This window comes from Perna viridis, chromosome 7, assembly GCF_037379345.1.
Source record: "Perna viridis isolate PV_CMFRI_1.1 ecotype Kerala chromosome 7, ASM3737934v1, whole genome shotgun sequence".
Classification (NCBI taxonomy): Eukaryota; Metazoa; Mollusca; class Bivalvia; order Mytilida; family Mytilidae; genus Perna; species Perna viridis.
The window spans coordinates 16,028,537-16,048,186 of NC_142451.1; the positions used below are offsets into that span (position 1 = coordinate 16,028,537).

The 19,650-nt window shown below is 34.2% G+C and overlaps 1 protein-coding gene and 2 pseudogenes across 2 annotated transcripts; 1 reads left to right on the forward strand and 2 right to left on the reverse strand.

The window, feature by feature from the left end:
* Positions 1–3,010: 3,010 nt before the first annotated feature.
* Positions 3,011–6,725, forward strand: LOC148611529 (uncharacterized; annotated as a pseudogene).
* Positions 6,726–8,356: 1,631 nt separating this feature from the next.
* LOC148611530 (uncharacterized) lies at positions 8,357–11,786 on the reverse strand. The gene is made up of 7 exons (XM_088592183.1): positions 11,688–11,786; positions 11,227–11,284; positions 10,713–10,840; positions 9,998–10,150; positions 9,376–9,422; positions 8,810–8,873; positions 8,357–8,416 (listed from the first exon to the last, which is right to left on the reverse strand). Exons 2-6 carry the CDS (start codon positions 11,277–11,279, stop codon positions 8,814–8,816), a joined length of 441 nt encoding a protein of 146 aa, XP_088448309.1. The 5' UTR covers positions 11,280–11,284; positions 11,688–11,786; the 3' UTR covers positions 8,357–8,416; positions 8,810–8,813.
* A 115-nt stretch (positions 11,787–11,901) lies between these two features.
* Positions 11,902–17,561, reverse strand: LOC148611531 (uncharacterized; annotated as a pseudogene). Its single transcript, XR_015924148.1, has 2 exons — positions 17,491–17,561; positions 11,902–14,507 (listed from the first exon to the last, which is right to left on the reverse strand). The product of XR_015924148.1 is annotated as an uncharacterized LOC148611531 (transcript).
* Between the last annotated feature and the right edge of the window lie 2,089 nt (positions 17,562–19,650).

Consider the following 19,650-nt stretch of genomic DNA (forward strand, 5'->3'; position numbering starts at 1 on the left):
GAATATAGAATTCAAAATTAATGAAGATAATCTGTAAATGACACTGAAATATAATAGAAACTATTGAATATTCGATGTGAACTATCTCCTAAGAATAGACATAATTCAAATTCAAATTCAAATATTTTATTGTCGTGTAAACATAATAATGTTTGTGAAAGAGTAATCAAGGGAACCAAGGATAAAGCTGTAATCAAAAGAAAGTAATCCAGGGACAAAGACCAGACATGGAAAACAGACACACACACAACAAAGAACAAAAAGTAACTAAAATCATACATTCAAAGTAACAAAACCAAACGAGCAACTCGGACTCCACTAAAAACTAGGAGCATGGACCTGGTGCACCGGTAGGGTAAATGTCCTGCTTTTCTAGAAACACCCGCCGAGTTGCTCATAAAAAGTCAAGTCCGGGGTAGACAAACGAGGAAAGGAAAACCATGACCCGTTTAAAAAATCAGTTTTCATGGTGCAGATGGATACACCATAACGATCCACGAGTTCATGATGACGACCATAAAACTTCTGTAGTGATGAATTCAATCTTCTAGCAATATAACCCTGTTCCAGAAGCCTATTTGTTAGAGTTCTAGCGCGATACAAAAAGTCTGCGTAGTTTCGGCAAGCTCTGGCATAACGTATGAGTTGTGATATGAACACTCCATTCGCAGGTGCTGTAGGGATGTTGCCACAGATGAAAGGAAAGTTGACAATTTTGAATGAAAAGTCCATCGATTTCTAAGTAGGTCAAGATATGAGGTTGACTTCACAGTGTCTGTAGTATCCTTTAACTCAAGTTCGTTGGGGGTAGATGTGACAAACAAAAGCCAACAACAAAATTAATCACAAATCATACAATAATGACAAATGCAAATATGGGACTGTTTAAAGTAGAACATGAAAAAACTTGTGCTTCTCCTACCCTCAGTTCTAATGACTTTTTCAAAAAGGAGCCGATATATTTTACATGTTCCTTAGAGGAGGGATTAAGTAGTTTAGATACAGTCATGTCTTCAAATTTCGAATTTAAATCTTTCATAAGTGTATGTCTTAAGTTCTCATATAAATTACAATATATAAGGAGGTGTTCTTCACATTCAATAACGTTACAATGCTAACATTTTCGGTTTTCCCTAGGAATTTTAAAATATCTCCCCCTCTTTATTTTAAGATTTTGGTCGCTTAATCGTAATTTTGTAAAAGATTTTCTTATGTAGAAGTCATGAAAGTTTAAGTAAAATTCTTATCTAGGCTTAATTTTATATTTTTATATAGTGAACGTTTGGTATTTTCATCATAGCTTTTTAATTTATTTTTCATAAATAATATATATTTCTCTTCTACGGATCTTTATATGGATTATGGATCTTTACAAGATTGACGTCTTTAAGGTTTTTACAGGCTTCAATTTCTTGCAAGATATTATCTTCTTTAAATATGTTTTTTTATACATGTATATACCAGGAGTAAGTTCCCGGGATTTTGTCAATGGAAAGGCTTCTATCAGAAGAGGATTAATGTTTTCAGTGTGGAGTCTTGCCAAATATATGAGACACATAATGGAATTAATGGTTATAGATTTTATCATATAGACCCATAACCAACTTAATAACAAAAATAAGAATGTGAAGCCTTTTTAGGGTTATATCACATATTACAGAATTTGCACGATTCTTACTAAGACTGCCATTTAAAGATATGAATGTCAAATCATGCACGTTATAGATTCGTTATAAGACCTAAATAGTTCAACACAGAAATAGGTATACATTTAGGAGAAGAAATATGTATACGCTAAGGAGAAGAAATATTTATACTCTAAGGCACAGAAATATGTATACACTAAGGCACAGAAATATGTATACACTAAGGAGAAGAAATATATATATACATTAAGGAGAAGAAATTTGAATGATGCAATACTGGAATGATTGCTGATATTTTCATTTTTACGAAAGCAAGAAAGAATGATATACTATGCCAAAATCAAAAGGTTTAAATGATGAAACATAAAATTCTTTATAATGATAATCGTATAAATGAATGGTTCTTTGCGGCGTAGAAGTGATTGATATATAATGATAATCGTATAAATGAATGGTTCTTTGCGGCGTAGAAGTGATTGATATATAATGATAATCGTATAAATGAATGGTTCTTTGCGGCGTAGAAGTGATTGATATCAAGCAGAATCTTATAATCGAGCGGTTGCTCCCTCTTTTCTCACCCTGGAAAACTGGTCTCAGTATCAAACATAATTCTCATTCACAGGCTACTGAAACTCATATTTTATACATTCACAAACAAGAAAATAATGAAACCAACATATCTGATCGATGCTATTTACTCAGCAAACAGAATTGATGTTTTGTGTGACTGTACGTTAGCGTGTATTTAAAAAAATGTATTATTGATTGTTTGTATTTGTTTACTGTTGAGGGCCTCAGTGAAGATTGCTGTATTTACTGTTTTTCTACTTGAAATAAAGTATTATTATTATTATTATTATTATTCAGGTGCTTAATTTTCTTTTTTTGTTATCCTTCAAAACAATTATGACATCATAGATGATATATCTGTGATTCCATGAAGAACAAAAATGAATCGATATGCCCATAATTCAAATACACAAATATAACACATTGACGTTAATGATAGTTATACACCCAGTAAAATAATTTTACCCTTTCGCCATATTAAACTACTATAGTAGAATTTACTATACTAGTATTTAAGGCAAAATTTTGAATGCAACCAAACAAAGAAAGTTTCTTACCAATTGCCCAATTTTTGAAAATTGGCTATTCTCATTTATCCAACTTTATATTTGGGTTATTTGTTGTGTTTGTTTATCACTAAATAGGTGTCTTCAGACAAGAAATAAGTTCCTTTGTATTATTACAACATAATAGGAAAATATGCCAAAATTGATTAAAATTTCAAACTTTTTGAGAATCAAAACTAAATATTTGTATGCATCCTTGTATTAACATGTTGATCCTCGCTGTGCATGCTACGTATCTACATAGTAACTAGTGTTGACATAGATGGTGTTGACATAGATGGTGTTGACATAGATATCAAAGAAGAGAAGTGGTTCGAATCCCGCTGATAGAGCGACTAAATTTGCATCGCAAATTTGCAACTTCGCATCGATTCTAGAGTTGGGGTTTAGACTTGATTATATATGAGTCCCGCGGAGGGAACAACCAAAAAATTTGCATTGCAAATTTGACAGTTCTAACATCGTTTGGAATTTTTCACACACACACACACATATATATATATGTGACTAATATATAATTAATTGATTAAAATTTCTGACATTTTGAGATTTTTTAAAAGAAAATGAATGGAATGAAAACTAATTGTTTTCATGAGAATTCAATTGTTTCACATTAATAATAAATATTTTATAAAAAATTTGTTTGTTAGGGTTTAACGCCCGAGCAGCAATATTTCAGCTATATTCAGGCGATGAACATGAAGTGGATGATAAAATGAATATTAAATGATGATGAAATGAAAAATGGGATGGGACACAAGGAGTCGACAAATTTTGATTGCCACTGGAAATGGGGAGAGTTGGGTAGGGTCGGGCAATTTAGCCTTCTGTGGCGGAGCCCTATAGTTCCTACTCCGGGAGAATTGCACAGTAGGGTTCTTTAACGTGCGAGGAACGTAGCATTTTCCCAACACGGTGCACCACTAAGGTTTGCGGTCAGATTTTCCTGACAACCCCAGCATGTAACACACCAAGGGTACCCCATTCCACCACCTTGGGCACACAACTCAGTTGCTCTGTGGGCAGAGCGCCCTAGCCCCCGGCTATGGTTCTGAGCCCTATTTAGTCGCCTTTTACGACAAGCTTAGCGCTGCTGCAGGCCTATTCTTTAGACACCCGGACCTGCACGGGGCTTTATAAAAATGAATTAGTTGTTATTTTCAATCAGGTAACTGATTTATTATAAAATGAGGAATTGGGTCAAATTAAACATATAATTATCTTTACTGAAATTAAAGTTTACGTGAAAAATGGTCACTTTCAATGAATTCTTTGCGATAATCACACATAAAAAAATTAAGCTTCCGTTACGCTTCCTTAACATTGCATTAAGCCATCCAAGCCAATATATTCAAGTGCTTCGAGTGTCAATCTACATGTTCGTGGTCACTACCTAGCAGTTGCTGTCAACTGATACATGGTGAAGTCTGAAAAAACAGGGACGAGACGCTGAACTCATCTTCTGGAAATATGCCGAAAATGACTGTCCAGGCGCCGTCATCACCAAAGACAACTTAGTTAACAGCTGTGCCAGGAATCACAATAACCCACCCTCTGAAACTGATGTCAAAGCTGAATTCTTTCTGTCACACATTGAAGAACGAACAAAATCCCATCTAGATCCAATACCAACTCTCTACGACACTAAGATAACACAGTTTAGCACCAGGAAATGGGACGATGACACCATACAAAACGTTGAGAAGATACCAACTTTTCTTGCTTGCATGTCTTCACTCAACGCAATTCCGAACTACCACAGCAACCCAACATCAGACAGAACGCCAACTTGCAAGGGGAATAAACAGAAACTTCAGCTGGTAATGACCGTGTCTTAAAGATTGTTTATGATCATAATTTGTTTGAAATAAAAAGAAATCTTTTATAGTATTTTTTTCATGAAATAAATATTTAGCATTAGTATATTCTGGATTACATTCTTTTGATTACCTCTATAAGCAAGGTTTCCTTGATTACTCCTTCATATGTTTAAGAGGCACTATTTTATTCAGCAAGTAAAAATTTATTTCAGCAGGATAAAAGATGTTTTACATGTCTTTGTCCAGTTTGGTAGACGCGTTTTTCAACAAACGGTCGGCATTTCAATGGGAACTAATTTTGCTCCTTTAATTGGTGACCTATTCCTTCACTCATATGAGGCTGACTTTATAGCTGATCTGATTCAAAAGAAAGAATATTGTTTAGCTAGATCCTTTGATCTCAGTTTCCACTATATAGATGACGTATCATCTTTAAACAATCCTAATTTCGGGGATTTGATACATCACATCTACCCCAAAAGAACTTGAGGTAAAGGATACTCCAGACACTGTGAAGTCAGCTCATATCTTGACCTACACTTAGAAATCGATGGTAAGGGAAAACTATTGTCCAAACTTTACGACAAACGCGATTACTTTTCATTTAGAATTGTCAACTTTCCTTTCATCTGTGGCAACATCCCTTCAGCACTTGCGTGGTGTTCATATTACAAATCATACAATATGCCAGAGCTTGCCGAAACTACGCAGACTTTTTATATCGCGCTAGACTTCTAACAAGTAGGCTTCTGGAACAGGGTTATGTTGTTACAAAATTGAAGTCATCATTACAGAAGCTTTTTGGTCGTCAACTCGTGGATCGTTACGATGAATCCATCAGCGTCATGAAAACTGATTTATGCAACGCGTCATAGTTTTCCTTTCCTTTTCGACTACCCCGGACTTGACTTTTTATGAGCAACTCGGTGGGTGTTTCTAGAAAGCAGAGGACGCTTACCCTACCGGTGCACATGGTCCATGCTCACAGTTTTTAGTGGAGTCCAAGTTGCATCTTTGCTTTTATTACTTTGTATGTATTATTTTAGTTACTTTATGTTCTTTGATGTGTATGTCTGTTCTCCATGTCTGGTCTTTGTCCCTGGATTACATTCTTTTCATTACCGCTATAACCTTGGCTCCCTTTTTGACTCTTACATATACATTTGTAAAAAGATATTCCTGATAATTGTTATGTATATTTATTGTTGTTCTAATGATTTTTGTTTTTTTTTTTATATATTTCCAGAACAGGAATTCCTTCTTCCAGCCGATGGTGACAAGAAGATTCAGATCTACTTTTCAGAACTTCTGACAATCTTCGACACTCGAGTCAAGCCGATACTGTTTTTGCCGATGAAACATTATACGCCAGTTCAGTACTCTTTAAGCAACTGTACTCCATTCACAAACTCATTGATGGAGAGATGTACCCACTCATATTCGCCTTCTTACACGACAAATGCCAGACTACTTACCAACGCTTCTTCGACCTACTCAAAGCAGCCAAAACCAACAACAACACGACTAAAGCTACAACCATCTTTATGGACTCTATTCAGCAGCACACAGAGACCGCATTCCTGCTGCCATCATCAAAGGCTGTCTATTCCAATTCTGTCAACGTATATGGAAAAAGGTATAGACTGATGGTCAACAGAGCAATACAAGAATAACTCGACTCTCCATTAGCATGTACGACGAGCATCAGCACTTCCTCTTGTAATGCCGAGTAGCAGATGTATGGTTCCATGCATTAGACGACTACCGAACAGACGGCGCAAAAGTGACCAACTTCAAAGAGCTCGTTACAGAACAGTTGGTTGACAGAGAATCAGACCGTTGGAACCACCATTCGACCGAGGACCTAGCAACACAAATCACCTTCAAGGATGGCATCACAACTCAACAACCAACTCAGCAAGGTTCACCCAAATTTATACCCGATTATTCAGAAACTTCAGAACACACAGGCTTCGACGGAGACTCGATTGATACAGTATGCTGCAGGAGGTCAAAACAATGTATTTCCTTCAAGAAATATCCTTGGAAATATGCTATCTAGATTGGAATCTTATTATAGTACCCTGATCTTAACATGCAGAATAGATGTCCTGAAGTGAGTATTAACACTTAATTTTCCATACCATGTTAATAAAAATACTTTTTATTCACTTAAACCAGTTGAAACTTTAAAAAAAAGATCTTTTTTTTAATTGCAGTTTATTTCATTGGTGCACATATACGCTTGCCCGTTTGAATAGGTTTCACAACAATTTTTCGACAAACAAAATAAATTATCATTACTGCACAAAGCTTTCCTAATTTTATACACTAAACTTTTTCATATGTTGAACAAAAAGATGTTGATAAAAACGAATTCATGGGGTCAGCTACAAACGCTCATGCAAAACCCTTTCGACTTGAATCATTACGAAAATCATTAAATGCAAATCATGGTTTTTATGTATGTTTATTGACATTTTAAAATATTAAATAGTTTCAGTCACATGGTTTGTTTATATTTATAAAAGTCAAGTACGACTTCAGTCGTGAAATGATTGTGTAAATAGGGCTTTAATTTTTGGTCTTATTTAATTCCCTCCGACTTTGATTGTTACTAATTACATGAAATACACGATAATAGAATAATAATATACTATATCACAGAATAATCCTCAATTTGGGACTTTCTTAATCTTATTTGCATAAAATAGCTAAAATCAAAGAACACTATCGACACACTAAAGTGTGCTTTTATTTCGAAATTAACAAAAATAATAGCTTGCATCTAACTCTATGACAAATACGACGACTTTAATTTTCATATTGTTAACTTTTTTTATCCTATTTAACTCCAGCTGCTCTTGTGTATGTTGTTTTTGTCTCATACCTTACAAGCTTCGTGAGCATTTTCGAAATAATATTCAGTCTATGGTATCCAAAGATTTAAATGGTAACTCCAAGACTTCTACAGTCGTCACCATGGCCCGATTGACCGGAGCGTAGTGTTTCAAATATGACAAAAGATCTCCATCTAACACTGATGAATGCTCTTCATTTTTCACTTGACAATCAACAGGTAGCACAGCAGAATATTTACAAGAAATAGGAACTACTCATCCTTCTTGGGAACTTAAGTTCTCACACTGTTTGCTTATTTTAGTGTACTTTTTTGCCCTCTTGTGTTGTGTGACTTTTTTATTTTGTGTTTCCAACTTTGTCCACGGAGTTTACCTCATTTGACATTTGGGTATTTCTACTTTTACTTTCGCCAAGAGATGGTTTCTAAAAAACACATATTTGTACAGTAAACCAATCGGCTGCCACACAACACGGGGAGATGTCTGACATTTTGTAAGCAAGGTAGTTAACTACCGCTGTGTACGTGCTTTCGACATATTTGGAAAAACATCTTAGTTTTGCTTGATTTATATTTCTTTTACTTTTTTCCTCTATTCTAAGGCTCGTAAACCGTATTTTTTCTATGACATTAGCATCAATGTACAACCCAGTCATTGTCAAATATCAAAATGAACTGGGATATGCATGAAATGTATAATGTATGACATTTAACAGTTCGATCGCCCAATAAATAATATATTACTGTATGGTAAACATTCTATGGAGACTCAAACCTGATTAAGCATTTTTTTCTGTAAGCAGTCGATCTTTAAAGTGATGAATAACCTGGGATCTTGGCTGTTAGCAATAACACCTCAAACTTGGCAGTACCCATTTGAAAACAAAGAAAAAAAGTATAAAAAGTTTATTTTTAAATTAATAATGCCATCTGGTTCAACAACTAGTGCGCCTGCAAAACAGAAAGAAATTATTCATTTAAAAAAAAAAACAAAACAAAAAACTAACAAACAAAAATACTTGAAACCTTTTCGAAGCAGATTCTTGTTATCTATATGCATTTTATTTTTTCACGAACGTCATATTTTATCCTTATGTAATAACATATCTAAATCGTGGCTGCTCAAATATGTTTACTGTTTATTTATTTTTACTGTTTATTTATTTTTACAGTATTGCTGATTAAGTCTCCTGTAATTCAATGCAAGATTAACATTGAGTCAATTCAGATCACTTTATTGTGTTTTACGAAGACAGATGGGGAATATCTTTCCAAATCCACATTTTTGATGAAGGCTGTATTCACAAACATATTGCAATTGTTGTATATATGTTATGAAATTACCGATCTATCCAACAACGTGACCTCCATTTTGTCCATGGTCAAGATGTCCTAGATGTTTCAAAATCTTAAAAAAAGATAACTTTTATCATTTTTTACCGAATTTGCAGTTTCACGAAATTCAAAACTCATACATGTAAAACACTCGTGTATATTGCACATGAAGCACGTGCATGGCATACCGGAAAAGGAATATTTATAAAATTGGTATTATTGAATTTAAGTACAATACTTATAGTATCTACATGAAGAGTATATGATAGTATAAAAAAAAACTAATCTGCCCTCTTTGAATGTTAAAGATCCTGCAATTAACCTCCGAACATTTCTCACAAACACTGAAAGATCTATAATGTCCATCGAACCATATTACAAAAGTTTATCAAATACAGCAAGATAATTCAAAAGAGCGCAATTTAGTGCCGAATGTCAAATTCTTAAATGTACTAAAGAATTATTATCACTTCTGTGCCGTAAGTAATCTAAGCTATACAAAATAAATATAATCTTGAGAAGTATGTTTTTCCAGTGTCCAATCCGTTTTGAAGAATACTTAAACAAATACGAACCTGAGAATAAAAGTGTGCAAACTCATGTTCTGTTACTTTTCCGTCTCCTATAATGATGATGATAAAGTATAAGACTATATTTCGTAGGATTGCAAGCATTTCACGCAGGTTATGTGCTGCTGTGAAGAAGACCTTTGACATGGACATAAACACAATATGTCGTGTAAGATGAATGTCCGGGACCTCAGCGAAAATTCAGTTTCGAGAGCGAAAAAATAACTCCATAAAAAAGTAGTCCTATAAAAATATTTGCTGCTTAATTTGAATTAAATTACCAGTAAATCAAATTAAATGGCCAATATTAAAATGAAAATAATTGCAGCATTCTCGTCAGGCGAAAACCTAGCAAAAACATTCGTTTCGTTTGAAATGCCTGTACCAAGTCAGAACCACTGCGGCACCAACTACTCCGGTGAAATAATATCTATTTTGTCAGAATAATTGGATCGAATAAGCGTTCCGTAATTATTATAGAAGAGTTGAATGTTGTACAAAAAAAATGGTGTAAAACATAATTGTTGTGCACTAAGTGGATACGGCATGGGCTGTCCAGTCTAATGTACTGTCTAATGTAACAAAACTAAACTAATAAATATTGTAAATTATAAAACGATAATAGTACCTGATTGGTCCATTCTTGTCATGAGAGCCGTCATTTCTGTAGCTGACATGGTGCAGTCACCATCCGTATCTAAATGACTAAAGATTTGTTGTGCCAAAGCTTTGGGTGCTGAGGTATGGTTGTAGTATTCTTCGCATTGGAGTACACCATCGCCTTAAGTAAAAGTTTAGAAGCAAATATTCAGAATGTTACGCTTACAAAATCTTTGACGTGATAAATTTAGAAAAGCGGGATGGTACCGTAAATAAGTTATAACTGGAGCACGTTTCCAAGAATACAAATTAAGTTGATAATCGAAAGTGTTGCAGCAATGCCCCCTATCCCTTCATGTTAATATATCTGTTATACCTTCCTAAAAAGCATACATTTTAATCCTTTTGATATTCTTATTCTCTTAGGGAAAGAATCAAAACCAGAGAAAACGGTCAGGAAAGTTTTCAATAGAATCTGACAGACCGTATATTTGCAATAAAATATACCTTTCATTAAAATAAATACTGATAACCTTGTCGTTCCTTTAGAAAACTAGGTAGAGTTAAAAACCTACAAGAATGGTATCATGACATGCTTCTTTTACGACTTTAATTACTCGATACATTATATTGATACCTAATTGATGCTTGAACTGAATATAGTTGAAAGTGGAATTGACCTTTGTTTCTTTCCCTAGAAATACTCTTGCTACCTTAAGTATAATGATAACAACAACACTTACCATTGTCATCGTCCTTCTTAATGACCGCTTCCATCTCTTCCTTCTCAAATATTTGATCATGGTTTACATCTAATCTAGCAAAACCTTTAGCTAAAAGTACGTTCAAGTCATGACCATGAACCAGCTGACTGAAAAATTCGCAATATAGTCAAAATATACTAATCACGATCATCATATGTTTTCCTTAAGCGTAGGAACAATGGATTTCCGTCAAGTGTTTATATTTGTTTTTGGATTTACAAAAAGTAAGAGAAAAGGGAGTTTTTTCTTGATTGGGATAGTTATTTTGTGCATTGTGTAGAAATTATTGTTTAAGTAAGAAATTTCGTGTAGTGATCAAGTTATTTAGGTTTAAAAAAAAATCTGTATTTAAAAATGAACAACAAATTTTCTTTCTTTTCCTCACGTTTAATATTAAAAAGAAACAAACAAATAGAACAAAAGGAACAAAAACATCGAGTAACTTGGGACGGGTACAAAAAGTGTAAATTATTTTTTTGCGTGAAAATCTTACCAGTTAGCATATCCCAGGGCAAGGGCAACACAAACAACAGTGAGGAAATTCATTTTGTCTGAAATAGGAACGTATTTTAAGATTCTTCAAGAATTTTTAACTTAAACAAAGCTTTTTAAAATTTTGAATATTGTTAAACCCTATTCCAGTGATAAACTAATTGCACATTTCGTCGAAGGTTTTTGCTTTTCCAATCAATAAAATTAATATTTTAATCAAATGTTTTGATCCCCCACCCTCCGCTACTGTATAAATAGTTTTATCTATTGTATTTGTATTAGAGATCAGAGGTGAAAAACAAGTTTAGTTTTGGTATTTTCCCAGCAAAATTCAAACAAAGAAATTATGGTTGCAGTTCACAGTAATGTGATCAATATCTTGTTCAAAAGGTTTTTTTTTTCATAATAATAATATTTGGAACAAGAGGTAAGAAAAATTACAAGAATAATATAAAAACTTACTTTGGACAGTTGGTGCTATTGTGAAGATAATCTTCTGATAGCACGTCTTTTATGCTTGAACCATAACCTTGGTACCGCTGCCCTTATCATTACATGTTTAAGGTCATGCGTCAGGTTTTCCAACGGAGATATGAATGTCAAAACGTAGAACGCAAAGCGAGCTGTAGACATCATGCATGCACTAGTGACAAACAAACCTATTACATCTATTGGAATTGAATATAGAATGAAAGTTAGAGAATGTCATGTTCTATTCACGAATGTCATCAATTCTTGACACCTACGCGCAATTTGAGGCAAATACTATTTATGGCACATTTGTTAATACAATGCTCGTAGGAAAGAATGGAAAGTCTTTCGATCTTTGGAAATTATATAAGGTGTTCCTGTGAGATAACAAGATGTGGTGTTTCTAGAACAGCAGAAGACGCTTACCTCACCAGTCTATAGTCGAGGCCGGGTTGCTCATAATGTTCACCTAGAGAAGTTGAAGAACATATTGTTTTTACTTCTGTTTTAATTCTTCCTTCTTCTAACCTCGGTATTATCTGCGCTTCTCCTCAGAAACGGCTAAATGGATTAAAACTACCATATTTAGCCGTGCACAAAGGTTTTCAAATTTCAAACATGAACGCCCTTCTAACTTTAAAAAAATCGTAGAAGATTGGTACTTAGTCTAAAAATAGGACACCACAAGTGCTTCCCATCGGTCATATTGAAATTTAAAAAATGGACACCATTCCGAGATGGCCACCACTCAAAAATAAATTAAAAATCGTAAAAAATCATAGGGCCGTAGAAACTTATCTTAAATGCTTCTGTGACAATTGGGGAACAGGGAAACATCCTGTTACGCTATGCATATCAATTTTACCTAGTTCACCTTTGTTTCTTTGTATAGGTTATTTTGGTTACTAGTATTTATGTGTCTGTTTTCCGTGTGTAATCGTTATCCTTGGTTTATTTTTATGCGAATACTGTTTTCAAAACCGGTTTTCCATTATTTCTCTTTATAGAGACTACTCCTTGGTTGAAAATAAAAAAACCCAGCATGATTATGATTTTCAATATTAATGTCTAATATAATGAACATTGCCTAATTAAATTTCATTGTCAACATGTACATCATTGTGTAGTTTTTACATAGAAAACATTACTTCACATGTCCCGAATATATTACATATACCAAAAAATATCCAACGCCTACCATGGCCGAAACATATTTTTTGGCCATGTCCTACGTTTTGTGCCATCACATGTCTTTCTGAGAAAGGTTATAACAGTATATCCTTCATTAATAGTCGTTTCTTGTGCAGTGTGTATTTCATTGATGAAGTGTTCCCCTTTCTCCTCTATTAAGTAAGGACATTTGGGTGATAGCGCGGCATGTATACTCCAAGGGTTTTGGTCTTCCTCAATCCCATAAATTCGTGTACTGCATGAAAAACATTGAATGATGTTTTCAAGCCCAATGTAATAAAAACCAGCTCGTGCCAGTGACTCCGCCATATTATCAAAATATATGTTTGACTTTGTAAATGTTTCAATTCTAGTTTCAATATTATTGAATCGCTCTCTAACAGATTCGGCTGTCTTGTGTTTTTCTTCTTCTGAACCTTTAATCTTGGAAACTGCGCCTTGTATTTCCATTTCTGTCAAATTTCTCTTCACAAATTTGCAAGTAGGATACCTCGCTGCATGTTGTATAAGGGTCCCACTATGTGAGCGTATATTGGTGAGTGCACATCCACAATGAAAACATCTTCCAGTTTCCCCAAATCCAGCGTACAAAAATCCCGCGGCGCTCATTTCCTTTACTTGTTCAATATCTTCTTCCCTCCAAGATTTAGGGTACGACTCTACTCGTGTATCGAAATTTTCATAATCCGGCAAGATGGGGTCAACCAAGGACTCTATGAACTTGCTCATGAGAGTGTATGATATATAGGGATAAGCCGTTTTGAGAAATCTTTGTTCATCTTCGCTGTATTTACCTTTTATTGTACATGCAACAGACCAATCACATCGTGCCTGTGCTATAGATGTCTATCGTGGCTGCCGTAAAGTCAGCTATGTCTTGCTTTGCCGACGTAAGCAGATTTGGATTATCCTGTTCGTTTCCGCGCAAAATTACGGTTACGGATGAATTAATGTCACAAAGATTTCGGAATTCACGGAAAACCTTTGCCGTATTATAATCCTTATGGCTTTTTTGGTACTTGAGATATTCTGATAAATTGACCTGTAAACAGAGTTTATCAGCCATCACTAATACTCCATATACATTCGACTGCATATGCTGTACACACAGACCTTGGAACATAAGGCTATCGATTATATTGCCTTTATTCAAAATACGAACGTAACTTGGCGTAGTAAAATGAATTTCGTGTATGAGTTTTTCCATCCAAGAAGGATGATCAGTCCGAATAACGACAGTTTGCTGTAAAAGTTGTAAATCGTCTTGCACAGATTCTTCACTTGGAATATAAACAGTTATGAGATTTTCTTTTGGTATTGTACAAAATGTCATGGAAACTAGATATTTTAAAGCCATGTTTCTTGATGAAGTTGGAGAAAGAATAAAAATAGTCTTTTTTATCTGTTGAGTGATTGATGTACATGTGTTGAACATAATCATCCCTGGTCGTTCAGAATTGCTTGAATATGCTATGTCATGTTCATCTAATTTGAGTTGTATTTCATCTGATAGTTGCCTATCAAACACGTCGAATATCAGGAAAACATAGATTTTATCATCTTCACCAGTTTTTTGTATCGATGCGGTAACGGGTTGCAGTTCCATCCGCAAGTCTTGACCTACAAGAAGTAACTTATGAATACAAGAAACGCTTCTATTAGAATCGTAAAATCTTTTGTATAGCTGATAAAACGGCTTGTTTTAACATTTCAAAGCTACTTTTGATCTTCAGTGGGTTCTAAAACAGACGCCCAGACTGCCAAAACAGCTAAATTTGTCAAATTTCGTCGTTGAAGGACAGTAAGAAGTAAGGAGTTCGACACAGAACTTTGAATCTTTAAAACTAAGATGATCATACTGTATGGATCATTTCCTCAATGGAAATATTGCTTTCTATCTATTATGATTTTGAATATATTGGCTTATAAAATGCTTCACACGGCACAGATTGATACGACCGCAAAGATCAAACCATGAACAGTTGGGAAAAGTTATGTTTGCAGCAAACAGCTGATAAGAATTGTGATAATCCGCTTATACTTGAGATATATATTTTAACTTTATGAAACGCTTAGTTGGGTAAACTTTTGTCCCGAAATTCCTAAACGGTTGGGGTCATACTCCCAAAAACCAAAACCACGTACCCTTCTTTTTGTGGCATGCAACCTTGTAAAATATTTATCAAGATCCCGCAATAAGGACGACGACGGCTCCGTAACATCATACGACCCTAAGTTTTCATTCAATGAAGAAATAACTTCATGGACAAACCTTTTTATTCAACCACAAAGCGTGTTACTTCTGAAAATAAATTATATCAAGATAATGGATAGACATTAAAAAAAGAAGACGTCCTGCTTTTCAAGGACAATAACTCTAATAAGGAGTTGAGATAAAGCTTCGACTTAATGAAGAATTTTGTAGGCTTTATCATAAGGATACTTTCATCAATGAACTTCTGATCGATTATTTGGATTTCAAGATTTTATCTATTAGAAAGCTTTGCAGGGCGCAGCTTTATACGAGCGCAGAGGCCGAACTCTTAGGAGGCAAGTATGGACATACCATTCAAGCTTGATTCAGACCTGAAGTTTGATTGCGTTAAAACATATGATACGGGATAAGAATTTTACCAGAATCATAGTGGCCCCTTTGTGGTCCCTATGCATAAATGGTTGCAGTCTCGATTCTAGCCTTTCATTGGTTGTATGGCATCTTGTGAAACAATTTCAAAGAAATACAGTCACTTATAATCAAGTTATTGTTTGGACATAAAAAATGTTTGTTTCAGGCACATTATTCCTAAACGGTTCAAATTGCAAAACAAGACTAAACATTAATGCGAACCTCCCTTTTGTTGCTTGGCAACTTGTGGTACATTTGAATAAAGATCTTAACACTTCTACTTAAGTTTATTGTACGGATATGAAATGTTTACGGACGTTAACGACGACAGGATATTACCATTATACGAAACTGCAAACAGCATTTTTCGCCGCCTTTCAAAGACTCTAATAAAGATTCGTGTTTAAACTTGAGCCTATAGAGACTTTTTGTAGAACTAGTTTTAAGACGGTGCCATATAGTTTGTAATGCAAACACAACTTTTTAGTAGCTTCAAGCATAAGACAGTTAATCTTATTTCTTTTTATTTGTCATATTTTTGACAAATACCTTAATGTAGAAAAAAAAAACTGTGAGCAATGCTCACTTACTTGATACCTCCCCACTCCTCATTTGATAACATGCACCTTTTGACCTCCAAATTATAAAGCTGCATTAGCTGTCATTTCCGTATTTATTTTTGTTGTTTCTGTTGAATTATTTCTATTAATTGTATTTTTCCTGTATAATTTCATTCAATATCCACTAATAAAATAAGAGGTGTTCAGTGGGAATGTGTAATGAAGATTCTGTGAAAGTTTTGACAACTTCCATTCGGTTTTCTAGGAAGATTAACGGATAAGAGACGGGTACCCCCATGACCCAATATTTAAATAAAATAAATATTATTAAATTATATTTAAATAAAAAAGTCAAAGTTGTCCAATGCGTATACCTCAATGTTGAATTGGATCAAAATCCAACATTAGAGATATACAATGGGAATATTCCCACATTAGAGATAGACAATGGGAATATTCCCACATTAGAGATATACAATGGGAATATTCCCACATTAAAGATATTCAATGGGAATATAGATATAATAAAGATGTTGTGAAAGTTTGATTAAACTCCATCCAGTAGTGTAGGAGGAGCCACGTATAAGGGATGTAACTCAACCAATTCATCTTAATTGTGCTTATATCAAAGTCATGAGGTGGAAGAGTATATCATGGTTTTAATTTTTAAAGTTTTTTTTAAAATATCTGACATTTTGAAAATCCCCTTTTCATTCTTTCGTCATTATTGTGACCACAAAAGCAAAAATACAGTTAAGATAGGGTTGATGCATCGATATCTTTGTTGTAAATGTCAAGTATAAATTGTAGTTTTCGTATTATATTAGTTAATTGTAGATTCAAGTGGGGTTCAAGGAGTTTAGCCCCCTATTAAAAAGAAATCGCCAACTTCATGCATTTCTTATAGTAAATTTACAAGTGATAACCCGGACACAACGAAAATCAGCGTTTTTGTTTGATATTCTGAATGCTATTTTATAGAGTCGCAGGGGTAATCGTTTTGAATATCTCTAAAATTCTTTATAATTAAGACTGATTGTTTCTTTGTTTCATTTATTTCTGTGGCTGAAATCGTATTGGTATTGATGAAATGGAAGTCCCTCCTATCAATACACAATTCTTTTGGGTATTATTCTCGTATTACACTTTATGTTGTAGTAAAAAACTGTAATCTTAAGCAGTGGCAAAAAAACGACATAAATATATAATGAGAGACTAGTCAAGGGAACCAAGGTTACAGCGGTAATCAAAAAATGTAATCCAGGGACAAAGACCAGACATGGAGAACAGACATTCACAACAAAGAACATAAAGTTACCAAAATCATACATAAAAACAAACGCAAATGAGCAACTCGGACTCCACTAAACACTGGGAGCATGGACCAGGTGCACTGGTAGGTAGTATGCATACTTACAGATGTCTTGTTTTGTGGTTGTTGTACAAGTAGACTAAGTGTTAATATAGAATATGATCAATAATATGTGTACAATACATTTAATAGAAAACACAATAGTCGTTCACCATACATTTAAAAACCACTCTATTGAAAACAAGCCACGTGATTAAGTTCCGTTTACGAACATTGTATACCAACTACCACATATATTTTTTAATCAATGCAATTTAGCAATAAGGAGATACATACAGTATAAGACGTTCTGAATTGATTAATTTCTAACTATTACAAGTATACAGAGAAAAGTATCCTTTCCCTTATTATATTTTATGCAGAGTCATGGCAAGGGTAAAATAAAGAGGTCCACAGCAGAATAAGTTGAGGAAGGGGCAGCCATGTTCAGACACAGGGTTTTGCTCCCACTATCAAATATGCAGCCCCAGTAGTATATAACCATGAAAAGGGTGATCCCAGATTTGGGGGTGCCTCACTTCAACTCATGTTTTTATCAAATAAAATCGAATATATGAGTATTTAATGTTCAGCAATCAATTGACAAATGATGAATCTGATGAATAAACACAGGTATTACCATCAGAAATTTCTAATGTAATCAACACAATGATTTGAACATTCAAACTCCACATTTCTACCATCGCTTGGACCGAAAGTGAAAGTACTGCGACCTTGAAATCGCTAGACAAATGCTTAATGGCCATTCTGTGTAAAAGTCAGGCAATGGGTGGAAGGTCATTATTATCAACTTGGTCTTTTAAAACTTAAATATATTCAATACATCTGATCATGAAGCATCTGTGACTTAGATAATTTTTGACTGCTTATAAGAATACTTTCCCACAATTTTCCATAGTGCATTTCAACTAAATTTGGCTACCAATATCTTATTAAGGCAAACATTACAATTACTGTTATGGTTATTTCTGGAGGTTATGAGGTATAAATGTGTGGATAATGCAATGAAATGTCTGCGTTTTTTTCTTCATGTGCCACAACTTATACACATTTTGCCTGATTCTTAGACAGGGAAGTACGTAATTGTCATCACAATAGGAACACAAACTTTGCCGCGCTTTCTATTTTCTGTCTAGCGATGTCAAGATCGCAGTTAGAAATATGAAGGGTGAATGATCAAATGATTGTGTTGATTTAATTAGAAGTATCTGATGGTGATGCATGTGTTTATTCATTAGATTCATCATTTGTCAAGTGATTGCTGAGCTGTAAATAGTGATGTCTTTGATTTTTGATAAGAAAAGATAGTTGAAGCGAAACACCCCTAAATTTGGGAAACCCTTTTTGTGGTTAAATATTAGTTCGACTGTATAGTTGATAGTGGGAGCAGGCCCCTATGGTTCAGATAAGTTCTCCAAAAGTACGATTAAATTGGGAGGGGCAACGCTCTTATAAGATACGGTGGACTTCACCATTTTACAAAATAACATTTAAGAAAAATCAATTTGCATGAACTTTTCTTATAAAAAATCTGAAAGAGGTGAACATACATCCATTTCATCCCCTATTTCTCCATCTATTTACGGTAAAGTTTGGTGTTACACTACGATTTTTGCAACCCTCCTACTTTATAGATCATGGCTAGCTCCATCGTAAGCACGACTTATTTCCCTTATCATTAAAGTTGTTTAAATTCGGTATCATATCATAACCATGTAAAATATTTATTTACAATTCGTCGCGTATTTCATGTTTTGCAGTTAAATACAGTAGAAGTGCTAACATGTTATATGTGGATATTTCCAAACTGAACCCCGACTGTTTCGTCTAACCTGTAGAGAGTTTTTTTGTGGTTTTTGCAGATCTTTACTTAACCGAAAGGTAACTTGACAAACTTTCGCTTTCACCTCAGGCTTTCATTTATAGAATCGACACAATCATGATGCATGTCACTCGGTAATTATCAAAAAGTGTTTTATCTGAATTTCTATATATATCACTTTGGTACGTGACAGATGGCCGATAACTATTACATGTATATAATATAGGAATCCCTTGTAAGTAATAAAGGCTTTCGATTTGATACCACAAGTCGGAACTTTAATAGGATGATAGTAGAAAGACAACTCTGGTTCGAAAATCAAAACTGTTTTTCCAAACTGCATAAATATTAGTTGCAAAAATATAATTTGTATCATGCCAATG

Coding starts and splice junctions, on each gene's coding strand:
- LOC148611530 (XM_088592183.1), bottom strand. CDS start 11,279: ATGAATTTCCTCACTGTTGTTTGTGTTGCCCTTGCCCTGGGATATGCT. Junction 9,423..9,997: donor GACAAGAATGGACCAATCAG/GTACTATTATCG, acceptor TCATCATTATAG/GAGACGGAAAAGTAACAGAA. Junction 8,874..9,375: donor TTGCACACTTTTATTCTCAG/GTTCGTATTTGT, acceptor TCTTTTTTTAAG/ATTTTGAAACATCTAGGACA.